This window comes from Plasmodium cynomolgi, chromosome 9 (assembly GCF_000321355.1).
Source record: "Plasmodium cynomolgi strain B DNA, chromosome 9, whole genome shotgun sequence".
Taxonomy (NCBI): Eukaryota; Apicomplexa; class Aconoidasida; order Haemosporida; family Plasmodiidae; genus Plasmodium; species Plasmodium cynomolgi.
The window spans coordinates 1,069,708-1,093,372 of NC_020402.1; the positions used below are offsets into that span (position 1 = coordinate 1,069,708).

At 46.2% G+C, this 23,665-nt stretch overlaps 8 protein-coding genes across 8 annotated transcripts in view; 4 read left to right on the forward strand and 4 right to left on the reverse strand.

Annotated features, from left to right (window-relative positions):
- PCYB_093420 (hypothetical protein) overlaps window positions 1–1,966 on the forward strand; it is a gene marked incomplete at both ends in the record, with an annotated part of 2,278 nt that extends 312 nt beyond the window's left edge. Inside the window, 2 exons of the mRNA XM_004222456.1 lie at window positions 51–727; window positions 889–1,966. Of these exons, the coding sequence (XP_004222504.1) occupies window positions 51–727; window positions 889–1,966 (1,755 nt within the window). The remainder of the gene's footprint in view (window positions 1–50; window positions 728–888) is intronic.
- A 404-nt stretch (window positions 1,967–2,370) lies between these two features.
- On the forward strand, window positions 2,371–3,235 carry PCYB_093430 (hypothetical protein; the record flags this gene model as incomplete). Its single annotated transcript, XM_004222457.1, has 2 exons — window positions 2,371–2,410; window positions 2,490–3,235. Coding segments are annotated over 2 exons (783 nt in total), but the record flags the coding sequence as incomplete, so codon positions are not given.
- A 484-nt stretch (window positions 3,236–3,719) lies between these two features.
- Window positions 3,720–4,849, reverse strand: PCYB_093440 (prefoldin subunit 5; the record flags this gene model as incomplete). The annotated part of the gene is made up of 3 exons (XM_004222458.1): window positions 3,720–4,003; window positions 4,175–4,520; window positions 4,727–4,849. The coding sequence occupies 3 exons, from the start codon at window positions 4,847–4,849 to the stop codon at window positions 3,720–3,722; spliced, it is 753 nt and encodes a 250-aa protein (XP_004222506.1).
- A 1,410-nt stretch (window positions 4,850–6,259) lies between these two features.
- PCYB_093450 (multiprotein bridging factor type 1) lies at window positions 6,260–6,670 on the forward strand (the record flags this gene model as incomplete). Its single annotated transcript, XM_004222459.1, has 1 exon — window positions 6,260–6,670. One exon carries the CDS (start codon window positions 6,260–6,262, stop codon window positions 6,668–6,670), a length of 411 nt encoding a protein of 136 aa, XP_004222507.1.
- A 796-nt stretch (window positions 6,671–7,466) lies between these two features.
- PCYB_093460 (ATP-dependent phosphofructokinase) lies at window positions 7,467–12,816 on the reverse strand (the record flags this gene model as incomplete). The annotated part of the gene is made up of 6 exons (XM_004222460.1): window positions 7,467–7,556; window positions 7,722–7,796; window positions 8,101–8,605; window positions 8,854–9,928; window positions 10,301–10,913; window positions 11,173–12,816. 6 exons carry the CDS (start codon window positions 12,814–12,816, stop codon window positions 7,467–7,469), a joined length of 4,002 nt encoding a protein of 1,333 aa, XP_004222508.1.
- Window positions 12,817–14,117: 1,301 nt separating this feature from the next.
- PCYB_093470 (farnesyl pyrophosphate synthase) lies at window positions 14,118–17,208 on the reverse strand (the record flags this gene model as incomplete). The annotated part of the gene is made up of 11 exons (XM_004222461.1): window positions 14,118–14,170; window positions 14,350–14,375; window positions 14,654–14,814; window positions 14,985–15,083; window positions 15,312–15,397; window positions 15,600–15,880; window positions 16,106–16,177; window positions 16,313–16,400; window positions 16,583–16,681; window positions 16,871–16,988; window positions 17,134–17,208. 11 exons carry the CDS (start codon window positions 17,206–17,208, stop codon window positions 14,118–14,120), a joined length of 1,158 nt encoding a protein of 385 aa, XP_004222509.1.
- A 1,017-nt stretch (window positions 17,209–18,225) lies between these two features.
- PCYB_093480 (hypothetical protein) lies at window positions 18,226–20,461 on the forward strand (the record flags this gene model as incomplete). Its single annotated transcript, XM_004222462.1, has 3 exons — window positions 18,226–18,321; window positions 18,784–20,212; window positions 20,238–20,461. The coding sequence occupies 3 exons, from the start codon at window positions 18,226–18,228 to the stop codon at window positions 20,459–20,461; spliced, it is 1,749 nt and encodes a 582-aa protein (XP_004222510.1).
- A 417-nt stretch (window positions 20,462–20,878) lies between these two features.
- Window positions 20,879–22,021, reverse strand: PCYB_093490 (NOT family protein; the record flags this gene model as incomplete). The annotated part of the gene is made up of 1 exon (XM_004222463.1): window positions 20,879–22,021. A coding segment is annotated over one exon (1,140 nt), but the record flags the coding sequence as incomplete, so codon positions are not given.
- Window positions 22,022–23,665: the final 1,644 nt, after the last annotated feature.

Genomic DNA, 23,665 nt, shown 5'->3' on the forward strand with positions numbered 1-23,665 from the left:
CTCCCTAACCCCCCCCCCCCTCCTTGTGCTTTTCTTTTCCAAATTTGCAGCAGAGAAGTAAAAAACAAAAGGCCATTCTTCGCCTTCTGCTTGTCCATGTGGACAGCGAAAGTCACACGAACAATGGAGAAAAAATCCTAATGGTCAATTTAATAAGGCTAATTGAAAAGGATACAATGGAACTTTTTTCCTGCTATCCAAATATTTGGAAAGGAAATAACTCCGCTTTTTTTTTTTACATTTTGGCGGCACAACATGTTGAGAAAAATTTGAGCAGCAGTTTTTTTTCCCTCCTTAAAATATCACAGAGCGCTTACAAAAATGTGTACATAGCTTTGCTGCTGTTCAGTTCGAACGACTTTGAAACGAAAATGAGATGTTTGAAATATATTTTTAACCAGTGTGTGCTGAGTGATGGGAGTGCACATGAGGGGAAGAAGGAGGTCGGCCAAGTAGAACGCACGATCTCCTTCACCGAAGCAACAAAGTATTTCCACTTTCTAGTGGAAGAAAACGAATCTATAAACGTCGAAAGACAGATGAGTTGCTTCTTCTTTTCTGTGATAGCTGATTTGATCAGACAGGACTACGTCTCGTTGCTGAGGGAGAGGTACTGCAAGGAGGGGAGAGTCCTGACTCTACGTGTCCCTCTTGGGGGGGATGGTGATGGATGCAAATCTTGGGGAGGCCAACACAAATATGAACAATTTGGTGCATACAGGCAAATGTGCATGTACCTACATACCCATACACACACACACCAGCTGCTATCATTAAATGGAGAGCCGCAGCGAAAGGGGTACCACTCCGCCCTCCCAAAAAGAATTGCGCTGCCCCCGAGTTACTCCACAATGCAAGTTGGTAACATTCGGTCCATTCACTCTGCAGGAAAAAGGAGAAAGACCAACTTCGGTTGAAGCTCCTGGTGAAACGAATGAGCAGGAAGAAATCAAAAACGAAAAAGGAATACGTGAATGACCTAATTCTCTATACTGCTAGTAGAAATATTTTAAGTGCCTACTTTGGAAAAAATGAGGATGCCATTATTAGTGAGCATCTGAGGGGGGGTGAACAAAATGTGGGTAATAAACAGTTCGCAGAGGAGAGCCGAAAAGGGGACTACTTCAAAGGGGACTACTTCAAAGGGGACTACTTCAAAGGGGACTGCTTCAAAGGGGACTACTTCAAAGGGGACTGCTTCAAAGGGGACTGTTTCAAAGGGGACTGCTTCAAAGGGGAAGGAATCAAAAAATTAACCACACCTAAAAGGGGAAGCACACACTACAACGTAGCAACAGAGGAAGAAGCAACCCTGTGCTGCACCATTGAGAAGCACTACGATGTAGACTTCCTCAAGGGGATTTTCTTATATGTAAAATATATGATAAATACATATTACGAGATTTTTGAAAGGGAGAAAAAAAGCAGCTCGGTTGAGATGAGGAGGAATTACTTCACCTGTTTCATCACCCATAGTATAACCATATTGAAACACATATGTTTGCTGAACGGTAACTTTATCAACAGCTGCTATGAATTGATAAAGGATGTTAAAAAGAAATTTGCAGCTCACATGAACACATCTATCATCATCCCTATGGCAGAATTTATTTTATTTTTCTCCTTCCCCGAGAAATTTTTCCAAGTGTCTAATTACCTCTTTACCCATTTTGTAACAGAATTTAAAAGCTACCTTCCAGCCGTCACCTTTTTTGATTTCATCATGAGGAATGTTAACATTCTTGATCAGAAGAAATTTTTTTTTAAAAAATTTTGCTCCATCATATTGAAGACCTATTTTTTTCACCACCAAATTTTCAAGCATGACTTAATTGCCCTTTTGCCTTGCTTACTCTATGAGAGTAATTACAAGGACGTTTTTTGCTTCCTTCTGTACGCCCCTGTTTTAGTGGACCTGGATAAAGTGGTATCACAGCGGAAAAAAAAAAAATTGTTCCGTCCATAGGTGGAGTCCCCAAGGGAAAATAGAGGAGGAGAAGAAATTCCTCCTGTGTGTGTATCGCTTACTAGACTTCGAAAATTTTTATCTACTACGTCCACCCTGAACCCTAAACCTGCATATAGCATTTTTTTTTTTTTAATCCACTTACTGATGTTCAGGAAAGGGACGCAGAGTTGAATTCACAAAAAGGAGGAAACAGACTCCCTCACACGGGTAGCGATTTAAGGGGGGACCACAAAAAAGGTTCGTTCGTGCATGTTCGAGTTGGACAGATAGAGGCGGTATTTTCCCCATGTGGTAGTATGTCCTCCGCACGCTGCAGCCCGTTCTTCCAACTTCCCATCCCTTGTTTCTTCTCACACATTTCACATCACTGTATGCCCCTTCCAACACCTTATCCCACGCAGCGGTGCTCATCCAGGACTTAGACGGCCTCACAGTTCTCGGGTAGGCGTTTTCTTTGGGCGCACGGCGCTCCGCATGAGTGCACTTTTTCCCCTTCCGCCTGATATACGCGCACTTTCAGCGCAGCGAAGCGAAGCTCATCTGCACTGTCCCCCACCAACCACACACATACACTCTGCAGAGACGCGAAGAACAAGCGGCACATGCAGGACATACGCGAAAACATGCACAAATATTTCAGGGCCTACTTCGAGACGGTGCTGAGCAGTGGTGAAAGTGGCCGTAGAAGCGGCGGCGAAAGAGGCAGTGGGAGTAGCGGAGAAAGAGGCAGTGGGAGCTCCCCCTGCTGGAGGCACGAACTAACCAAAATCATTTTGCTCAAGTTGGCTTGCCCCGAAATTCTCGACATACTAAATAAGGAAAGCATAAAGGAGATGCTCAAAAATGTTAATAAATCAGTTCGATACAATCCAAGTCTGTTGATCCTGCTTAAGGACGAGTTTCTGCAGTTATTGAAAAATGAGTCTTCCATGTACTACCACTTAGTGAGTGAAAAAGTTTTGCAGATAGTGGCGGAGAATACGAAACGTATGGATGTCACTTATGATGATATTGAAAAGTATTACGTCACTTTGCATTCCTTTTTCTGTGGGGGAGATTACACGGAGGTGAAATTTTGGGTATCGTTAATTCATGCCTTTACCAACATAGCGATATGTTGTCACGACTTTTCCGAAAGTGTGTTACGTGTGTACTCTGCATTTCTTTCGAGAAGCGACGTAACTCTCATGCTGAAGCACATCGTCACTGAGCACGTTGGGATGATAAAGAACGTGTTTTACGCAAAGGAAGGGTTTTTTTTTTCCTAACTGCGCAGGATAATCATGTGTATTTGCTTGCACCTTTACGAAATGCGTTTTCTTGCACCTTTACGGAATGCGTTTGCTTGCACCTTTACGAAATGCGTTTTCTTGCACCTTTACGGAATGCGTTTGCTTGCACCTTTACGAAATGCGTTTTCTTGCACCTTTACGGAATGCGTTTGCTTGCACATTTGGTGGATGCCGCCTTTCCGCGCGCATCCAACAATGAGTGGTGAATTAAAAAAAAAAAAAAAGACATAGTAAAATGAGATAGTAAAATGAGTTAGCGCAACACAGCGCAGCTGAACACAACACCTGGGGACAAGCACACCTTGCGAAACAAACACCCCGTGGTACAAACTATTGCTCGTCAAAATGAGGCTGACGTAGGGATAGACGTTTGGAAGTGACCACGTGGTTGTATTGGAGCAGAATCGAGCAACTCCTTTTTCTAACAAAAAAAGGGCGTTCCGCCTGCTGCACGCCTTCTACGGATTGGCAGCGCGTGGAGTGGCCTGCTGCACGTTCACATTTCCACCCGCAGTGGCACCTCCCCCGGCAGTCATTTGCATCTGCCTCTTCAGCTGAATGTAATTTTTGCAAAGGTCTATTTCGTTTTTTTTCTCTATGATGGTAATTTTGAGCTTTTTTATTTGTTCATTTAGCTTGCCTATTTTCTTATTAAAATACTCGATGGTCTGCTTGGCGTTCCTCTGCACGTAGTAGTTCGTCCCCATGCGTATGAGGAAATTCTCCGTGTCGACGATTTTGCCTGTGGGGGGAGGCGGCAAAGCGGTTAAGCGGTTAAGCGGTAAGGCGGTAAGGCGGTAAGGCGGCAAAGCGGTAAGGCGGTTACGCGGTGCAGCGAATTGGTGCAGAGACGCCGCGATCTTCCCTCGCTGCTCACCCGCTGCGCACCCGCTGAGCCGCTAATCAGCCTTACCCGGGATGTAAACCAGGGACGTCAGGGGGATGTGCACATCCAGCGCCTTCTTCTCCGTCTCTGCATCCTTCTTGTTAATCTCGATCTTGTCAATCAGGGTATCGAGCTGCTGCAGGCTGTCCCTCGCTTGGGACTCTTCACCTTCGCTGAGTATTCTCCTGCCAGCCGTCTGTTCCTTGTTGCAAAGTTTGATCAATTCTGATCGCTCCAACTCATTCATAAAGGCATTAAAATTTTTTGCTTCAAATTTGGTAGGGTTTAGTTGCTCAACACAATTTTTGCATTTGTCATATGTCACCACTGCACCTTCCAAGATAGCGTAATTCTTTTTTATTAGCTTCCATTCCTGAGGGGGGGGGAGAGGTGGTAGGTAATGGGAAAAAAGGAACAAGGGGGAGACCCACATAAATGCAAATGCTTGACCATTTGATGATGAGCCATTTGGTGCATTCTTCTCATAGAGGACACTTAACTAGGGAGTTAACAAAAAAACACACATATGTGGGGAGTTCCAATGTAACCTCCCCAAGGAGAGAGTCCACATGATCATACCTCTTCCAATTTCAACGTCAGTGATACCAGTTCGTCAAGTCCTAGCGAATTCAGCTGAATGACGACATTGGGCTGCTCCCGCTCCCTCTCCTTTTCCTCAATTTTTTCTAAATCGCACGCCATTATAGCAAGTAAAGAATAGACATACGGAACAATACACGCAGAAGAGCGCAAAGAAGCAGTTCATTAAGCTGTCTAGGGGGGGGGAGGGATGCCCACTATGTGTGTGCTGTTTTGGTGCTTCCGAACGGTTGGTGGTGGAGCTTCGAGTCAGGGGGGACAAACCTCACCACGCGTGGGCAGGTGAAACGCAGATAACGGGCATATAACGGGCAAACAGCACGCAGATAGCACGCATGTAGTACACACGGGGGACTACCTTCGGGGGGACTCTCGCACTCCTCCGCGATGCGAAACGGCGCGCACGCTTCCAAAAGGGGAAGTGCTAACTTGTGGCGGTTGACGTGGGGGACTCGATGTGGGGGACTCGACGTGGGGGACTCGACGTGGGGGACTCGATGTGGGGGACTCGACGTGGGGGACTCGACGTGGGGGACTCGGCGTGGGGGACTCGGCGTGGGGCCTTTGATGCGAGTTCCCAAAATAGGAAGGGCTGACGTGCGGCGCGGGGATACCCTTCATCAACTTGGGGACGACGTATCGAATAAGCTCACACAAACACACAGTTCCCAATTTTGTATGTTTTCCTCACCGCAGGAAAAAAAAAAAAAAAAAAAAAAAACTGTCGAGTAAAATTGACCAATGTAGCAACGTGCGTGCGAGAAGCTATACAGTGCCACGTGGCGGCAAAAAAAAAGTTGCGCTTACAGAAGTTACTCAATCGGTAGGGCACTGCAAGTTGTGTAACTGCGCGGGGGTCCTCCATGGGTCACTGCCTTCTTACGTTGCGATGGAGATGAAACGAAGCGGAAGGTGGGGAGATGTGGCGGAAATGTGGCCATGCTTTAACCGGGTGACGGAAAAATCCCCTCACATGCACCAAAATGTATGCAAAAAAAAATTTTTTTTTTTTTTTTTTTTTTTTTTTTTTCTTACCCAATTTACAACACTTCAAATTAGAAGCGAAAACGGCGAGTGGATTTAACCACCCAGGTGAATCGAAGCAACCCAACTCAAAACACAGCGGGGAAGAAATTGATTCTCGAAGGGACTTACATCTACGTGTACTGCAAACCCGAGAGAGGATATAGTCTCCCCAAGTTCTTTCAGTAGTAGGGAGTTTTCCCGCCTTGCGCAGTCGTTGGGGGTTGTTTCTGCGACTTGAGCGATACGTAGGGGTAGGGACATACCACAAAGGGCTGCTTGCGTGCGGGCAAAACTCACCGGGAGCAACGCATCGCCCGTCGCGTACGAAGCACACATCATCTGCGAGCGGGGGGAGACGTGCCCCTCAGAGGGATACCCCGAAGAAGGACGCATCTGCCGCGGAGTGGCTTCACCGCGTAACTCCACCGCGTAACTCCACCGTGTTATTCCACCGAGTAACTTCCCTGTTTAACTACCCCTCTCCAAATGGACCACCAAGACCTGAAGCCCGTCATCTGGCACAAAACGGAGAAGAAGCCGAAGCCGAAAAATATAGGGGAGGCGAGAAAGCTAGGCATCGATGTAGAGGTGGAGAAAAAATTCCTTGGAGGAAAAAACAAATCTTGCAAAGGAAATTTAATAATAGAAAACAAAGCCAAAATAGAACAGGAAACAGAAAACTTCAGAATCGACAGAGTCACTCCGGTTTTTTCTAGAGCCTTACAACAAGCTAGGATAAACAAAAAACTAACACAAGCTCAGCTAGCTAGACTAGTCAACGAAAGTGAATCCGTTATAAAAGAGTATGAGAATGGAAAGGCCATCCCCAATAATGTCATAATTCAGAAGCTGAACCGAGTCTTGGGTATTAATTTACCTTCCCCCAAGAAGAAGTGAAAAAAAAATTAGGTCATACACATACACTGTGTTGGATGAGCACCTTAGCGGAAAGGACAGGACGGCTTTACGTCATGAGGGTAACCAATGGGTTAGCGGTTGTCTTCGCAGAAGCGGCCACCTTATCTCTATATGAGCGTACCGACAGCGATGTATGCACATGTGGAGGTGTCGCATAAGCCACTTAAGCAACATTCTTGTGAGTCTCTTCTGAACGGGAGCTGAACAGTTGGACTATAACTAGTAGTGAATAGAGTAAAATTTTTTTTTTATTTTTCCCATCTACCCAGGGGACCATCCTGCAGTGGCAGTTATAACAAAATGAACTGACACACACCACGGGAAAGGAAAAAAAAAAAAAAAAGCATTCCCCCATTTTTGCAGAACTGAAAAGGATGTACAATACAGCGCATTCAGATGATTGCGCACGTTGTGTGTAATTGTGCAGACCTTGAGTATTTTTTTTTTTTTTTTTTTTTTCCTTTTTTTTCCTTTTTTTTTCTTTCTTTTTTCCTTTTTTTTTTTTTTTTCACCGCGGGCTCCATTTTTTCCATGTGATTTTTAAATAATTATTCAACTTTTATGTATCTCTCAATAGATTGAATTGGCATATGGGGGACACGTTCACCTCGCGGAGAGTGACCCCCATTTGTATTAACCCGAAAGGGAGGGAGGGAATAAAAAAAAGTGGTAGTCTTTCTGTGTGGTAGTGTTCCTGTGTGGGTCGTCACCCTTTTTGCATTTCACCCGGAGTGGATGTGTTTGTCTCCTCCCATATGTGAAGCCCCTCTAAGCATCAAAAAATGTGCGAGGAACACCCTGGGCTGTCTGTGTTCACTTCATGTTGGTACGGCCCGACAAAGATGTAGCAGTCGTTGTACGCCCACTGCAAATGGGGGAAATGAATTGGTGGCACGTGTGGGTTTGTAATGGTGTCGTGTTGTGTTGTGTCGTTGCGAGGGTATCTCTATTCAGGGGGTCGCCTGCCTCTATACACCTCTATGCGCTGCGCGAGTGGGGGGTCAAATTGGGCAGGCGCTGTTCCCCGTACCGTTTCCGCATTATGCTTGATGGTGGCCATTTGACTCGACTTCACGGACACGGGCACGGGCGCGGCGTAGGGGTACTGCAAGGGGGGCAAAGAAGAAGCACGAAGGATGAGGTGAGAAGGACAAGGGGAGAAGGACAAGGTGAGAAGAACGAAGTGAGAAAAGCGAGGTGAGAAAAGCGAGGTGAGAAGGATGATCCAAGTTGGATGAACAAGCCGGATGAACCAATCGGAAGAACCAAGTCGAGCGTGCTTCTACTCAGGGCGCGCTTCTACGCAGGGCGCTCGGACAAAGCCAGCCAAGCAACTTAACAGAATGCTTAACTGATGCACATCTATTACGTGGTGTGCACCACCCGTTCCGCTATGGCGCAGGCCTTACCCCGGCTACCCCCCCTTCGTCATCTCGATTCACAAAGTAGAAACCGGGGTAGAGAGAGCTGCTCCAGTTTTTCTTATTCAAATGTAGGTGCCTAATAGAGGTGACGTAATTGACTAAGTCATTTTCTATGGCAATCCCAGCCAGCAGTCCATGTGAAAATGCGAGAGAATTATCAAAGTGAGTTGGGATGCAACAGTTTATCTCTCGATTTATATTTTTAACTACACAATTAAAATGCTGGAGGTAGTTTAGGTCACTGTACAGCTTGACATTTTTTGCCATGACGTTAGTGTGCACGTATTTCATGTGTTCATCGAAGGAATATGGTTCGTTGTTTTGCTTGGCTTGTTCCATTAGTTGGGTTATGTGTTTTTTGATTTGCTGTATGAGGACTTCTTCAAAGTTAGAGTCTACCTCGTCATCGTGTCGGTTCTCCTTGCGGAGCAGCTTCTCCTTCACGGACCTGGTGCAGATGCGCAGCAGGTCTGCGCTTTCCTTGGTCAGTCTGCTAAGGGGGGAGCGGTGAAGCGGCAGTTAAGCGGTGAAGCGGCAGTTAAGCGATGAAGCGGCAGTTAAGCGATGAAGCGGCAGTTACGCGATGAAGCGGCAGTTAAGTGATGGCAAAGTGATGGCGGAGCGATGGATATACAACCGCTACACCGAGGGTCCACAACCCATACACCGAGGGTCCACAACCCATACACCGAGGGCTAGAACCCCTACAGCGAGGGCTAGAACCGCTGCACTGCTCACCCCTCCGGGAGGTGCGCCTCGTTTATAATCCGGTCCAGCTCGTCGCCCTCCTGGACGTTTTCCTCCACGTCGGCAACCAGGCGGGAAAAGTCACTGATGTTCAGGAGCAAATTGGAGCTAAACAAAATGGTACCATAAAATTTCTTCCTATTAATTCTCTCAATAATAATAAAACAAATCTGCTCGACCAACTCCTGCAAACTGAGCATCTGATATTTTATGCATTCCCCCACTAGACACACATTACAATGTGTTTCTAGTTGGATGGAAAGTAAAGACAAGGAGGACATGTTAGTGGGTACTTTAATAAAGTAGTAATAGTTACTTGCATTCACAGCACAGCTTTGCAAATTCCCAATCATATCACTTATTGTATGAACCATGGAGTGATACCCGATACTGCATTCGATCAAATTTCTGAAGAAGCTGTTGTATGGAGACACAGGAACCGTTGTTATTTTTAGATCAATTTTCTTTTTCATAAATTTATCATTCAGGATATTCATAAGGTTAATTACTTTTTCATCTCCGATAAAGACTAAGTTGCTTATTTTATTTTTTTTACAATTGCTCACTATCTCGTGAATGTATTTCTCCTCAATTAAGTCGTTCACACATACTACTTCTGTGTCGTTTTTTCTCCATTTGAGTTGTACCCCCAACAGGGGAGCTCCTCCTAAATTGATCCAATTATTCAAATAGCTATCTTTAACTACATACGTTTCGTTAGTGAGTAGTCCTTTTATTCCCTTCACAAAACCAATCAGTTTTATGTTATTCATGGAGAGTCGTTCATGTAGTCCTGCTATAATATTATTAACGCCTGGAACGCTATGTGAGAGGATAACAACTCCTACGTTTTTTTTTTCCGATATGGAGGAGTCGATATATCTGCTTCTCCCTTTAGCATTCACTTGGGGGATTCTAACTACATAGAAATCGGTTATCTTGTGTATGTGTTCAAATGGGGTGTAATTTAGCTTCGATTCGAAGTGGCTATCCACGTACACCACTTCGCTGTTGTGTCTCATGAGGTCGGTGTTGAACTTAACAGGCGTCCTGCTCAGGGCCCGCTCTATTTCAGAGGGGCAGCGAAGCACCGGGGGGGAGGCGCTGCAGTTGGCGGTGCAGTTGGCGGTGCTATGCGGGCTACCCTCCAGAGCTACCCCATTTGGGACGGAGCAGCATGGGGTAAGCGCCTTGCCGCATTGCGCGCTGCTTTCCACGCCGCTGGACTCGACGCCGGAGACGCCCCCCCCAGGGAAGCACCCCACAGAGAAATGCCCCACAGGGAAGTACCCCGCAGAGAAGTACCCCGCAGAGAAATGCCCCGCAGAGAAGTACCCCCCGCTCAGTCCCGACACGGTGAAGTTCACCCGGTTGAACAGCTCCCCCCACTTGGAATCCCACGTCGCAAACGAATTGGAAAAAAGCTTGTTAACCTTACTGGGGGAGTCCACCGAGTGCTCCTCGCCATCGTCTGCCACGCACCGCTCGAACTGAATCCCCCCGTGGGTTCGATACGCGTCTGAATACAGCAGCGCAGAGCGGTGCTTTTTATAAGTGAGAAAATACCCACCGTTTAGGTTCACTTTTGCCCTTTTAACGAAGACGATTTTTTGGAGGTGCTCCGCCTTTTCGAGGGACTCCGCTTTTTTGAGGTGATTCGCCTTTTCGAGGGGCTCCGCATCTTCCCTCAGGTTCGCTACAGAACCAGTTTGATAGTACCCGTCCTCTGGCACCAACTTCAGCTTCTTCCCCTCCTTCACTCTCAACAAACTGCACAGGGGTATCCCCACGAGTTGAACCTTCTCCACGTTGAGGATCAAATTTTTTAGTTGCCTGATGGAGCAGAAATACCCGTTGTAGTTATTCTGGGCTATTTCTACACACCCCATGCCTAGGAGGTAACTGTAAGCACAGTCGAAGTTGGACGGTAGGGAACAGGTGACCTCGTTCGTGTATGCATGCGAGACGAAGTGTATGTCTTTCATCTGCGTTTGCTCTATTTTTTTCTTCACGCAGGATAGGAGCAGTTCTTCTGTCTTGAGGCGGGCGTACTGAACAGGGTGGTGAGGGAGTGAGGTTGTGAGGAGGCGAGGTGGTGAGGAAACGAGGTGGTGAGGGAGCGAGATGGCGAGGAAGCGAGGTGGTGATGACATATAGGGACGGGACACACACGAGCAGGTGCATGCAACCACAACAGGGTGCTCCCTACGCAAAAGGGGAATTTACAAACATGTGGCAAACGCCACCTCTTCCCCCTGGGGATAAGCCAATCGGATGGGAGAAAAAAAAACGAGCGGGGTGGAGACATACCTTGAACCTTTCCGACTGAATTTCCTCCAGGAGGTGCTTCTGGAAGAAGGCGGGGAGGGAGCGGAACAGTTCCGCACTGTCCGCACTGCCCGCTCTGTCCGCTCTGTCCGCTCTGGTCTCACTGATTGCACTGCCCGCACTGGTCTCGCTGATTGCACTGCCCGCTCCGTCCGCTCTCGCCGCACTCTCCGCTCTCTCCTCACAGTGCGCATAAAACTGGGCTACTATCCTTCTTCCCACATCGTCCACATTCGGTGCGCTCTGAAGAGTCTGCACCTGCTTCCTGGCCCAGAGGAGCCCCCTAACCATTTTTTTAAATTCCCCAATTTTCCCCAGGAGCCCCTCAGGTACGATGATAATGCCATACCTTTTGCTGAACAGGTCATACCTCTTTTGGACAACGTGGACAATGAAGTCAATTACATCGTTTAGTTTTTTTTTCTTCTTTTTAATTTCTTCGCTAACTAGTACTATGTTTGCCTTAGTTTGTAGGAAGCACTCGAGGGCCACATGACTAGAGGTGTTCCCAATAACCCGAACAAAATGGTACCCGATCTGATAGGTTCTTACATGGGAGGTTAAGTAGCTAATATACTGACAGTAGGTAAAAATGGTGGTGTCAAATCCGAGTGAGCATTCGACTAGGTTGGTCTCCATCTCGTTGTGTGCACTTTTCGGTGCGCATACGATACAGGTTTTTTTCCTACTTGATTTCTTTCCTGTTCTGGGATACTTGGCCTTTATTTCTTCATCGCTCAGATCGCTCACGATTTGGTACGTGGGGTCATCATCCTCCTCTCCCGCCTCTCCATTCTGTTTACTCCCTTCACCTTCACCCTCATTCACAGCACCCCCCGCTAGAAAGTGCACCTGCTCGAAGTACTCCGCTAGCTCGGTGATTTGTCTTTGACTGTCTACCCCCCCTACGATAATCAGTCCCGCCAAATTCAGCTGCCTGCAAATCTTAAAGCACTTTTTTTTTCCATTTTCACTTAAAAAATCGAACGAGCTACTTTTCAGCATATCGAATCCTCCACTATTTCGGAACATACTAATATATTCATTTTTCAGTTCCATAAAGGAGTAGTTTTTTACACCTTCAAATCCTTGTAGAAATCCAAACAAGGAGTTTTTTTTATTTTTCTTTTTCAGACTGTCTAGCATCCCACATACGATATTATGTCCTCCTGGTGCTGGCAAACCCGTGAATAGCACCCCCATATTTAACGTCTCCCCATTTTGTGTGCTCATGTCCAGCATTTCCTGGAGTGTAGAGTTCTCTGTGTAGTTCCTCCCTGAGCATGACTCGTCTAGCAGTTTGGTCGAGTCTGCTTCGTCGAAGGATTTTTTCTTGTTAATGCCGTTAGTCAGCGCGTTAGCCACTCCGCCAGCCCCTCCGCCAGCCACTCCATTCTCTGCGCATAAGTAAATCACGGGCTTCTTAAGCATGTGGGGGAAGTGCTTCTCCAGCGCGTCTTCCCTTGCGCCCTGCTGCTGCTCCTGCTGCTGCTCCTCCTGCCGCTCCTCCTGGTGCTCCTCCCTGATGACTACCTTCCCCTTCAAAACACGCGGCAGGGAAATTTTCTTCTTCCTCCGCTCCTTCTGCAGGTCGCTCAGGTGCTTCTTGGCGTTCTCGATGTCCATGGTTGGAGGTTCAGGGGGCAGGACGGAAGTTCGAAAGTGTGAACAGTTCGAAAGTGTGAACAGTTCGAAAGTGTCAAAAGTGCGCAAGTGAGGAGCGGGTTCCCTGCTTGGTTGCGTGTGGATTCCCCGCTACCCCTGCCTTGAGCTGTGGTCTCGACGTGGTGCTGCTTCTACAGGGTGGGGGTACTTAAAAAAGAGCCACGCCTCAAAAAGGACCTCAGGTCGGGATGCTCCAATAGAACAATCGGAGGCAGGATAATTCATGAGGACCCCACCCCTACTTCTTTACATAAGCAACAAAACGGAGCAAAGAAAAAATCGCAAACGTGTCCTCAAGCGTTTACATGTGCCATTTGGGCTTCCCCCCCTTGCGCTCTACCCACTACCTACTACCTACTACCTACTGCACAACGGCTCACGATAAATGGAGACAACAATTGGTTCCCGGTCAGATAAACCGGAGGAAGAGCTGCGCTCACGATCGAGGACTGTGTCCTTGAGAATGCCCCTTCCCACCATGTAACAATTAGGGTTCACTTTGCAAAAAAAAAAAAAAATTCAATATGTAAAATGATATCTACAGTTTAGGGTTTAAAAGAAGAAGCACAGATATTTATTTGTCTGCATGTGTGTGTATATACGTGTAGACTTAGCAGTGGCATCTTCCCTTTTTTTTTTTTTTCCATACAGATTTGTCATAATTTCTTTGTAAAAATGTAGATACACTACGTGGTGTAATATAAAAATGATCTGCTCCCCCAGGGGAAGAACATCCGATGATCTGTTAAGTTAAGTGTGTGTTAAGTTACGTGTGTGTTAAGTTAAGTGTGCTCGTTGCGTGTGCTCGTTACGTGGAGTGAACGAAGCTGCTAGCTAGTCACTTTGTCAATGGGAAAAAAAAAAAAGGACACCGATGAAACACACACAATGAGAGGCGGCAGGATGGGTGACGCCACACCATGTGTGAAGATACCACGTGCTGCTACATCATGTGCTGCTACATCATGTGCTGCTACATCATGTGCTGCTACACCATGTACCGCTACATCATGTACCGCCACACCATGTGATAGCACCCCCCACCGCGTCATAACTCGGAGAAATCGTTAGAGTCATCTCAGAGCACCACCCACCTGAGCATGCACAAATGCATAAATCTGGGTGGGCCACTTCTGGAGGGAGCCATTTCCTGTACATACACCATTTTTTTTTTTTTTTTCCTTATTTACTCTGTTTTTTCCCCTCTGAGTGGAGTTTTTTTTTTTTTTTGGATTGAAGGACCATTCCTATAAAGCGCATTTTTATGCACCAGTGAATAAAATTTCCAAGAGGTACTTCAGTACGTATTCTATCCCTGCAGGTGGAGAGGTACGATAAAAGGGGGCTTTTAAATATGGGTCATAAATGGGGGAAGAAAAATGGAACGGAAAAAATGAACAGTGGCGTGGGACACTCCAACGAAACGAGTGAATGGTTATCCGGGGGGCATGACGCAGGGGGCATGACGAAGGGGACATGACGAAGGGGGCATACCTTCGTGCTGCAACTCGTTTATGGCACTGGAAAGGAGGGGGGGAAAAAAGGGGAAATGAACGGAAGATCATTATCGCTGTGCCTCGGGGGAGACGCAAAAGTGTAGCCACAACAGGGTAGCCACAAAAGTGTAGCTACAACAGGGTAGCCACAACAGTGTAGGTGCAAACGTGTACGTACACGTGGACTAACCCTCAGGGGAAGAGCGCCGAGGTGGCGTGTGATCACGCCCACACACACCCAGGAATGACCGTGTGCAGTCACTCCCGCCGATCCCGCCGATCCCCCCGCTCCCCCCGCTTACCTCAATATTTTCTCCTTCTGAGCCTTTTCGTAATTCTCGTAGTGCTTCTTAATCTTGTACTGCTCATAAATGCTGTCGATTATTTTTACACAGGCTAAGTTATTCTTGCCGTAATTTTTTACTATTTTGATTTTGTCCGATTCGGAGCATAGTTCAAAGGTCTACACGGTTGGAAAAAAAAAAAAGGGAAGAAGGGGTGGTGAGTGAAGAGTGGGTTGGGAGGAACAAAGGTGTGCGTTTTTTTATTTTTTTCTTTTCTTTTTTTTTTTTTTTTTTCCTCATCGCTCCGTTTTTCCCCTTCCCCTTTTTGCCACCTCTCCGCGCGGATTACCTTTATCAATGGCCACGTCAATTTGTTGTTCTGAATGTCCGAGCCGACCTTCCCTGTCTTTGTGCTGTCTCCGAAGATGTCCAGATAGTCGTCATGGATCTGCGCCGCGGTGTGATGGGTGTTTATTTATTTATTTATTTTATTTATTTATATATTTATTTTTATATATTTATTTTTTTTATTTATTTTTCATTTTTCGCGCAGGCGATTATGTCCCATCATGATGCGTAACTGTGGGAGGGTTCATCGCGGGGAAGCCACCTCCTCCTCAGGGTGACCTCTCCCCATCCACTACTCCTCTCCACTGAGCCGTTTGACAAATCCCACCTGGAAGTACTCTCCCATTAAAATGGAGATGTCTTCAACTTTTTTGTAAATCAAATTGTCTATGGCTATTCCGGCCAGCAGCATGCCTACGGGGGGTGGTGAGTTGCGCAGGAGGCGGGGAGTGACGAGTGGTGAGTGACGAGTGACGCGTGACGAGTAGCACGACGGAGAGACACAAATCAGCTGATTTTATGGGCTGAGCTGTGCTCCCCATGGGCTATGTCTTCCTCACAAGGGGTAAGGACACACATGTATGTCGGGGCCCCCCTTTGTGTGGGAATCTCCCACCGCACGGACCACAAACAATGGGAAGAAAGAAGGAGTAATAGGCAGTCTTGTGGATAACAATATTTTTGTAAATCTCGAAATTAATCATATTAATATTAATGACTGGTTGTTCAGGTACGTTTATATTATTAACGTTAATTTCTCGGTGCACATCAGAGTACTTGTCCGAAAAGATATTCGTGTCGAGGTGCTGTCCGATTATTGTTTTTAGAGTGGCGTCTCTAAAGGTTGACAGGATGTCCACGTAGCAGCTCTCGTTCCGAAGGTATATTTCGATCAGCCTGGGGGGGAGCAAAAATAAAAAAAAATAATAAAAAAAAATATAATAAAATAATGAAAAAAAATAATAAAAAAAAATATAATAAAATATAATAAAATAATAATGGTAAGAAAAAGGGTGCGGGGCCGAGAAAACGAAATCCACGTCTATTAATGCCTTCTGGCCAAATGCGGTAATGTGATTCCCATGGGCCATTTTCCCGATGATCCTTTTCGAGGCCTCTTACTTGTAAATCGAGTTATACAACAACAGAACGTCGTTCACGGCGTTCTTCGTCTCCACGTCTTTTAAGAGGTACCTGCGTTGGGGCAACAGCAACAGCAACAACAACAGCAAGAAAAAAAAAAAAAAAAACGCATTCTGATGTACAAACAAAGTTCAAACAAATGGACGCATCTACATGACATGTAGACCTATGCACTCTCCTCCTCACCAGCAGTATTTGTTTCTTCTCGTCTCTCCTTTGTCCATGATGTCATCCGCCACTAGGAAGGATGCCTGCAGGATTTCTATGCACCACGCTGCGGAGAGGGGGGGAGGAGAAAACGCGCAAATAATGCTCATTGTAGCGGAAGGCCTCTATTTCTCTACTCGAAAGGGTGCTTCCCTTGACACGACTTTGTATTTGTGGAGTCATCAAACGGAGGAGCCCTGTTCAAATTCTGCTAAGTAGGCCTCTCACGACAGACTCATCTGTCTTTACCCAAACAGGCTGCCTTCTCCCACTCGCTGCTGTTGATGTCTCTATTCTTGACATATTCGTAAATGAGAATAACTAAAATTCCTCTGTTGTTTTTTCCCCCTGCGAGAGAGAGAGCAATGAGCGTGTGAGTTAATCGGGTGGTGATAGGTACGCTTCCCTCGTCTCCGTTTATCCGGTTGTGTATCGCATTACGAACAGAGAGGAGTCTTTCCTTTCACCTCTATACACCACGAACACCCCTCCGCCACGTTCTATTCTACACGACGAAAAAAAAGGGGAAAGACCTACCCAAGCAGTTGTAATCAAACAGCAGCTTGTAATACTTCGAGATATGTTCCTTTATTTCTTCTTCCAATGAGTACTCGTTCAGGTGGCTCAGGAATGCATCTCTGTACTTATCATACATCTGTGGGGGGGGGATGCGGAAACATAACGAGATAGTACTGGTGAGGGAAGTTGAAGGTGTAGGATTGGAACTACGAGCACACTAGGAGAAGTTCACTCGCTGGGGAAGAGGCTACACTAGATGCACATTCTCATCCCGAGTTTACATTTCTGAAGAAGGCCAAGCCGCTATCTGCATCCTCCGAGTTTGGATTTGTCTCCTTCATGTTGCCCCCTCCCATTTTGTTGTTACGTCTCTCCTTCGGTCAACCCAGGCACGCAAGTCTGTGGTGATCCTTTATTTTTCTATACGATTAAGTGCCCTGTTCTTAAATTTGCTATCGTGCGGTGGGGGAAACACAAATAAGGTTATTCAACTCTGCACTCATTAGAGGCTACACTGGGGGGAAATGCCATTTGGGGGGGGGAAAAAAAATAGGAAGTAAATAGGAAGTAGATAGGAAGTAAATGGGAAGTAAATGGGAAGAAAAAACGAAAAAAAATAAAATAAGGGGGTAGGAGATTAAATCCCTTGGTTGACCTACTTCACGTGTTCCTTTTGCAAAGCAGTTGCTCTAAGAAAAACTAATCATGTGCGACGGGCCTCTCCACGTCATGTGTATTTTTCGGGGAGGAGAGAAACGTTCGATGGGTTGAGATAATTCCGGGAGAGAGGGGGAACGCAAATTTTATTCCTCTTAATAGTGAAGGGAGGCACCCGCTACACTCGTGTTGGCAGTGTTGCGCGCACAACGGGTGTGTGACCTTGTGTTCTACTGCGTATGCCCGTGTCCCTGTTGTGATGTGAGGGCAGCCAAAGAGGTGGTGACAATAGATCCCTTCTTCCTGCCTTTTCCCCCGGTGCGGTGGATTATCAAAAGTAAGGTCGCCTTCCCCTCGACAGACCCTCCAAAAAAAAAAAAAAAATATAGAAAAAAAAAAAATAACAAAATGAAATAAAAAAACATACATTGGGCATAGGCAAAAGGGAACATATGCGATGACACCCATTAGCGCCATCCTCCGCTTTCGCGAGGCAACCCAGTCTCAGTCCCGTCGTGGGGCATACCGTTACGCGAACGGCGCGCAGAAGGAGTACAGAACGGGTGGGAAATTTCACCCCCAGTGAACCGAACCAGCAAAAGTACGTCCCTCGAATTGTGCAGCCAGAGTAGCCTTCAAGGAAAAGGAGTACCCCCCGAGATGAGCGCGACAAAGTGGAATGTAGGAACGAACAACACCTGAGAAAGCGAAGCGAAATGGTCCACTCGGGGGAGTCATCCAGCCAGTCGGGGGAGTCATCCAGCCAGTCGGGGGAGTCATTCAGCAAGTCAGGAGAGTCATCCAGCCAGCCAGTAGAGTAATACAGCCAGGAGAGTCATCCAGCCAGTCATTAAAAAGCTAATAAAAAAAAAAAAAAAAAAAAAAAACAAGCAAATCCAAGTCCAAATAGATAGCTATCCCAACTGCTCTTACATTGAGGTGCCTCTTTAGAATGAAATTTCTACATGGCCCATTTTGTACGTGGTGCCAATTGACGGACCGAGGGAGAGCTACCAGCAGAAAAAAGGGGGAAAGGCATAGAACGGGCTAAGTGACAACCTGATTGGGAGCCAGCACAAACAAAGGGGAGATCAACCTGGTTGGTGGCCAGCACACACAAAGGGGAGATCAACCTGGTTGGTAGCCAGCACAAACAAAGGGGAGATCAACCTGGTTGGTAGCCAGCACATACAAAGGAGGTTAACCCGATCCACCGCCAACCCAACCCAACCCGATTCACCGCCAACCCGACTAGCCGCCTCCACCATGGACAGCGACTTCATCGACGAGGAATTCGTTTACGGCAAAGAGATAGAAAAAATAAAAAAAAAAAAGAAGCAATTCTAGACTGCCTCAAAACTGTGATCGACCCGGACTTAAAAAAAAATATAGTCGAATTAAATTTTGTAAGAAACTTAAAAATTAAAGAAACGGACACTGGAAAGTATGCTGTCGATTTTGATCTGAACCTCACGACCCCTGCCTGTCCGGTGAAGGACGAACTGTTGGCCGAATGCCAGCAGAAATTGGCTTCCCACGAATGGATTGAACAAACGAATATTAACACCACCTTTTTAAGTTTTAATGAATATGGTGAGGAACAAACAAGGGAGAAAAAAAATAAAAAAATCGAAAATGTGATAGTTGTGTATAGCTGCAAAGGTGGAGTTGGCAAGTCCTTTTTTTCTGTGAACTTTTCTTTTTACTTAAAAAAGAAGGGGGCATCTGTGGGGCTTCTGGATGCGGATATTAATGGGCCCAGCCTTCCGACGTTGCTCCCCTTTGGACATTCCTACGCCAGGTTTAAGAGCGCCCCGCTGAGGGGCACTAAGATATTTTACGAAAGGGAGGCGGACAAGAGGGAAGCTTCTGTGGAGTTGACGGAAAAAGGCGCGGTTGACGAACCCAGCGGCTACGATACAGACCGACGCGCTGCGCACCAAGATGACCGCCCCCTGGAGGACCGCCTCCCGGAGGACCGCCTTATCGAGCCACTCCTCCACCGCGGTGTGAAGCTCATGTCCTACGCATACATAAAGAACCAGAAGAACTTAGGATTCGCGTCCTTCAGGGGACCCATCCTAAACGAGTTAATAAAGGAGTTAATAAACCAAGTGGATTGGGGAGTCTTGGATTACCTAATAATTGACCTCCCCCCGGGAACAAATGACATACATCTAAATCTCTTCGAGTCGGAAAACATCGATGGAGTCATCATGATAACGACTCCAAACGATCTCTCCATAAATGACGTAAAGAAAGGAATAAACATGTGCAACCATTTCAACGTCCCAATTGTAGGCCTTGTAATAAATATGAACTCCTTTATCTGTGATGCCTGTGAAAAGAACCACCTCCTTTTTAACAACTGCGATATGAAGCAACTTAAAGAGTCTTTTAATAACGTATACGAAGTCCCCTTTCATTCTCTATTCTCCAAAAATGTGTATCTTGATGACCAGACAGGAGAAAGGAATTTCCCCTTTATCACATCATTTGAGGATCATCACCTGGTACATCTGTTGGAGAATGTCTTTCAAAGTTTAACTCGAGAAATATCCATGATCAAATTTCAGGACAAATTAAATTTACCGTCTGTTCAGATTTATAAAAAAAATTTTTTGCAATTATCCTTCGACTCGATTGACAATAAATTTGTTTTTTCGGATGACGTGTTAGTTTGCCACGTGAAGGATATTCGTCGTAAATGTCCTTGTGATTTTTGTAGTGTTTGGGAAAAAAGAAAAAAAAAAAAAAAAAAAAATACAGGATGGGAATTTATATGTAAAGGAAATTGTCAAGTTAGGCATTTATAACGTTAAGATTGTCTGGTCTGATATGCACGTCTCGGTTTATTCCTACTCCTACTTGAAGCATATTTTTCTGAGTTTGCGTCTGCCTGGGGGAAACGCTTTGTGCGGGGCGGGTCGCAGCGCCTCCTTCGAGTGGTAACATCCCCGCCCCACGTGCACACAGCTGGATGGAGGGCCGACCGCCCGTCACAGCGCCAACAGAGGGGACAGAGGGGACAGGGCGAACAGAGCGAACAGAGACAGCAACGCCAACAGAGACAACAACGCCAACACAGGCAACAACGCAAATAATTTGCTTGGCCATTTATGTCACCCTTTGATTTTTTTTTTTTAAACTCATTTGTTTCGATACTTTTAAATGTGGGGATGGACTGCACTGTTGGAACACACTCACGCGAAAGGGAAAAAAAAAATCAGGTACACAAAAAAGGGAAAGATCGAGGGAAAATCATATATGTAAAAAAGGGGGAGAAGGGAGCAGAGCATCCCATCCAGTGCTGCTTACCGTTAGTTGGTTTACCAAATTTTTTTTTTGTGCCCCCACAAGTTAGGCGCTATTGTGGGGGAGAAGCCCCTTGTGGGGAAGAAACCCCTTGGGGGGGAGAAGCCCCCTGGGAGGAAGAACCCCCTTGGGGGGGAGCGCCTTGATTCGGGTTCCCACAATTAGGAGGACTAGCCAAATTGGCACTATAGTTAGACTGCACCTGAATGATGTGCTCAATACATTTGGTAACATCCTTCACGTGCATCATATCCTTAACACTTAAAAAATTGTCATATATTTTTTTTGTCCATGTGACCGGATCGAAGTAAATCCAAGAACGGCAACTGCTTAAGTTACCCTGATTGAGTAGGTTCCTTGGGAAAAACCATTTTTTATAGTTCATGTGATAGGTCCATTTTCTCAGGTAGAGTTCAGAGGCAGCATAAGCCTGCAGTACGTCCCTAGGTAGGTTGTAAAAAATGTAAAACAGCGTCTCTGTTTGGAGTTTCAGAAGTAGGGATAGGCGAATTTGAAAACGGGTGTTTAAATAACAGCTGGGCTTCACAAAATAATCCTCGTTATATGTTGGGTCATCACTTATAGGGGAAGTAAATGAGGAAAATAGAAAGTCTGGCGAATTTAAATTCAACCCTAGGGTAGTTAGATCGGTTCCTAAGGCCAGGATATTCAATTGGGGGTCCGTCATCTTGATCACCTTTAGTATACCCATGAGTCCATAATTCGTTCGATTGTAATTCTTAGCTCTCTCTGTGGTTTCGTAGAGTAGTTCGTCCAATGGGATGTTTTCGTCATTGGAGGGGTGCACGTTTGCGTCATTTGAGGGATGCACGTTTGCGCCATTTGAGGGATGCACGTTTGCGCCATTTGAGGGGTGCACGTTTGCGCCATTTGAGGGGTGCACGTTTGCGCCATTTGAGGGGTGCACGTTTGCGTCTTTCCCCCCAGGTGCAGTACTGCATATGTAAACATTTGGCGCTTGTTCCTTTGAAGGGTCCATACTTTTGCTACCGATCGTTCTGTTTGCCTGCCTCGTCTTCGTCTCATCTTCAATTAGTTGTTTCTCCTCCACATGGCCGTTATTGCGCCTTTCGGATAGGTAATCCCACCCGCTCTGCCTCGATCCATTGGTGCAGTCTGCACTAGCCGCTGCACTGTTGGTACCCTCAGAACATGATTTTGCTTCTTCTGGGTGCTCTTCCCCTGGAAAAGGATCACCCACGTTATCCCCTTTTGGTAAGTTTACCTTACTATATGGTTCATACCTTTGCACAGATTTCTTTCCTTTTTTACTTCTCCCATTTTCGACATTTATTTCTGTGGCGTTTGGTTCTTCTTCATTTTTTTGGCCCACCTCTGGGTGGCTTCCTTTCAACTCTGTGTGTCCCTTTTGGGGGTCTCCTCCCCCCTGGGTGGCGGCACTACCGTCTATGCCTTGGCGAACGCATTTCCCTTGTATCTCCTCCCCACCTCTATTTTCATTCTTCTTCGCAGCATCGACACACTGTGGAGTCCCATTTGAGCACTTAACCTTGGCTCCCATTTCGTCCCTCCCACTAGCATAAAAGCTTCCATTTTGGTCTTTAAAATTATCTGCCCTTTTTTCGCTCACTTTATTTTCCTTCGGGTTAGCCAAAAGGAGGTTACCATTTTGTGCTTCAGTCAAAAGGTTACTGAGGGAGTTCTTCTGATCTGCTTCTCCCTCGTTATATATTTTTTCCCCACCTCTTTGGAGCTCACTTGGGGAAGCTGTAGTGAGCGTCCCTGTAGGATTTTCCCCTTCGCTGGGTGCATTATTATCGTCTATCACATCCGACCCTTGATCATTCGTTTCGCTATTTATCATGTCGTTATCTTCCCCTTTGCTACTTCCTCCCGCATTTTTTTTTTGGCCAACTTAATGGGATTTTTCCCCTTTTCTTTATTTCCTCTCCCCATGGTTTGTGCCACCTGGGTTAGAGCGATGATGTGTAGGCGGTTATATTTGGGGTGATTCTTCAGTGATAAAACCGGAGCCACTACTCACGTCTTCGTGCAGGGTGTGTGCGTTCGTCTATCTTTGTCTGTCCCTGCTGAGGTTCCAATGGTACAGAGGTGCAAACTGCGCAGAAAGTGGGAGGCAGCGAAAGTTCGTTGTGTGCTTTATCCCTAACCAAGGGGGAGGGTGCCTTCTCCGTTTCTGCCTCGTTCCCGCGATGGGTGTAATAATCTATTTAGAATCGCTTCGAAATGCTTCCCCTTGTCGCTTCGATATGCTTCCCCTTGCTTTGCTGTTTCAGTTGCCTTTTTTCCGGCTCGCACGCTCTATGTACATACACAAACGCGCTGCTCACACGGAGGCTACAAAATTTTGTTCCCTCAGTAGCCACCCTTGCGTTCACGTTAGCATAAAGTTCAGGGGGGGGATAAACAGGACGTGGGGGAGAATTCACCCATATGTGTCATGGCCAAACTGCTTCTTTGTTTGTTTTTTTTTTTTTTTACATCCGACTGTCAATCTGTATGGAAATAACGTGCGCACAAAAGGTGTACGCAAAATTCGGGGAAACATGCCGGTGCTGCAAGCTATCCTTTAAAGGGAGGGGGGAAAAAGGAGAGGCTACAAAAAAAAAAAAAAAAGGAAAACAATTTTGTGCTACATGAAATTAGCCAACTGTTTAACATTTCCGGGGGATGTTCCCGTCTGCCATTTTAGATGTCCTATTTGAGTGCTAAGCGCAACACGAGTGATTGTCGTGAAAAATAGCAAAGGGGGTGTAATTAATCGAGTACAGCTATAGTCTACCAAAAGCAGAATTTCACAAATTTGCAAAATTGTGTACAGCCAGTGAAAGCCATCTT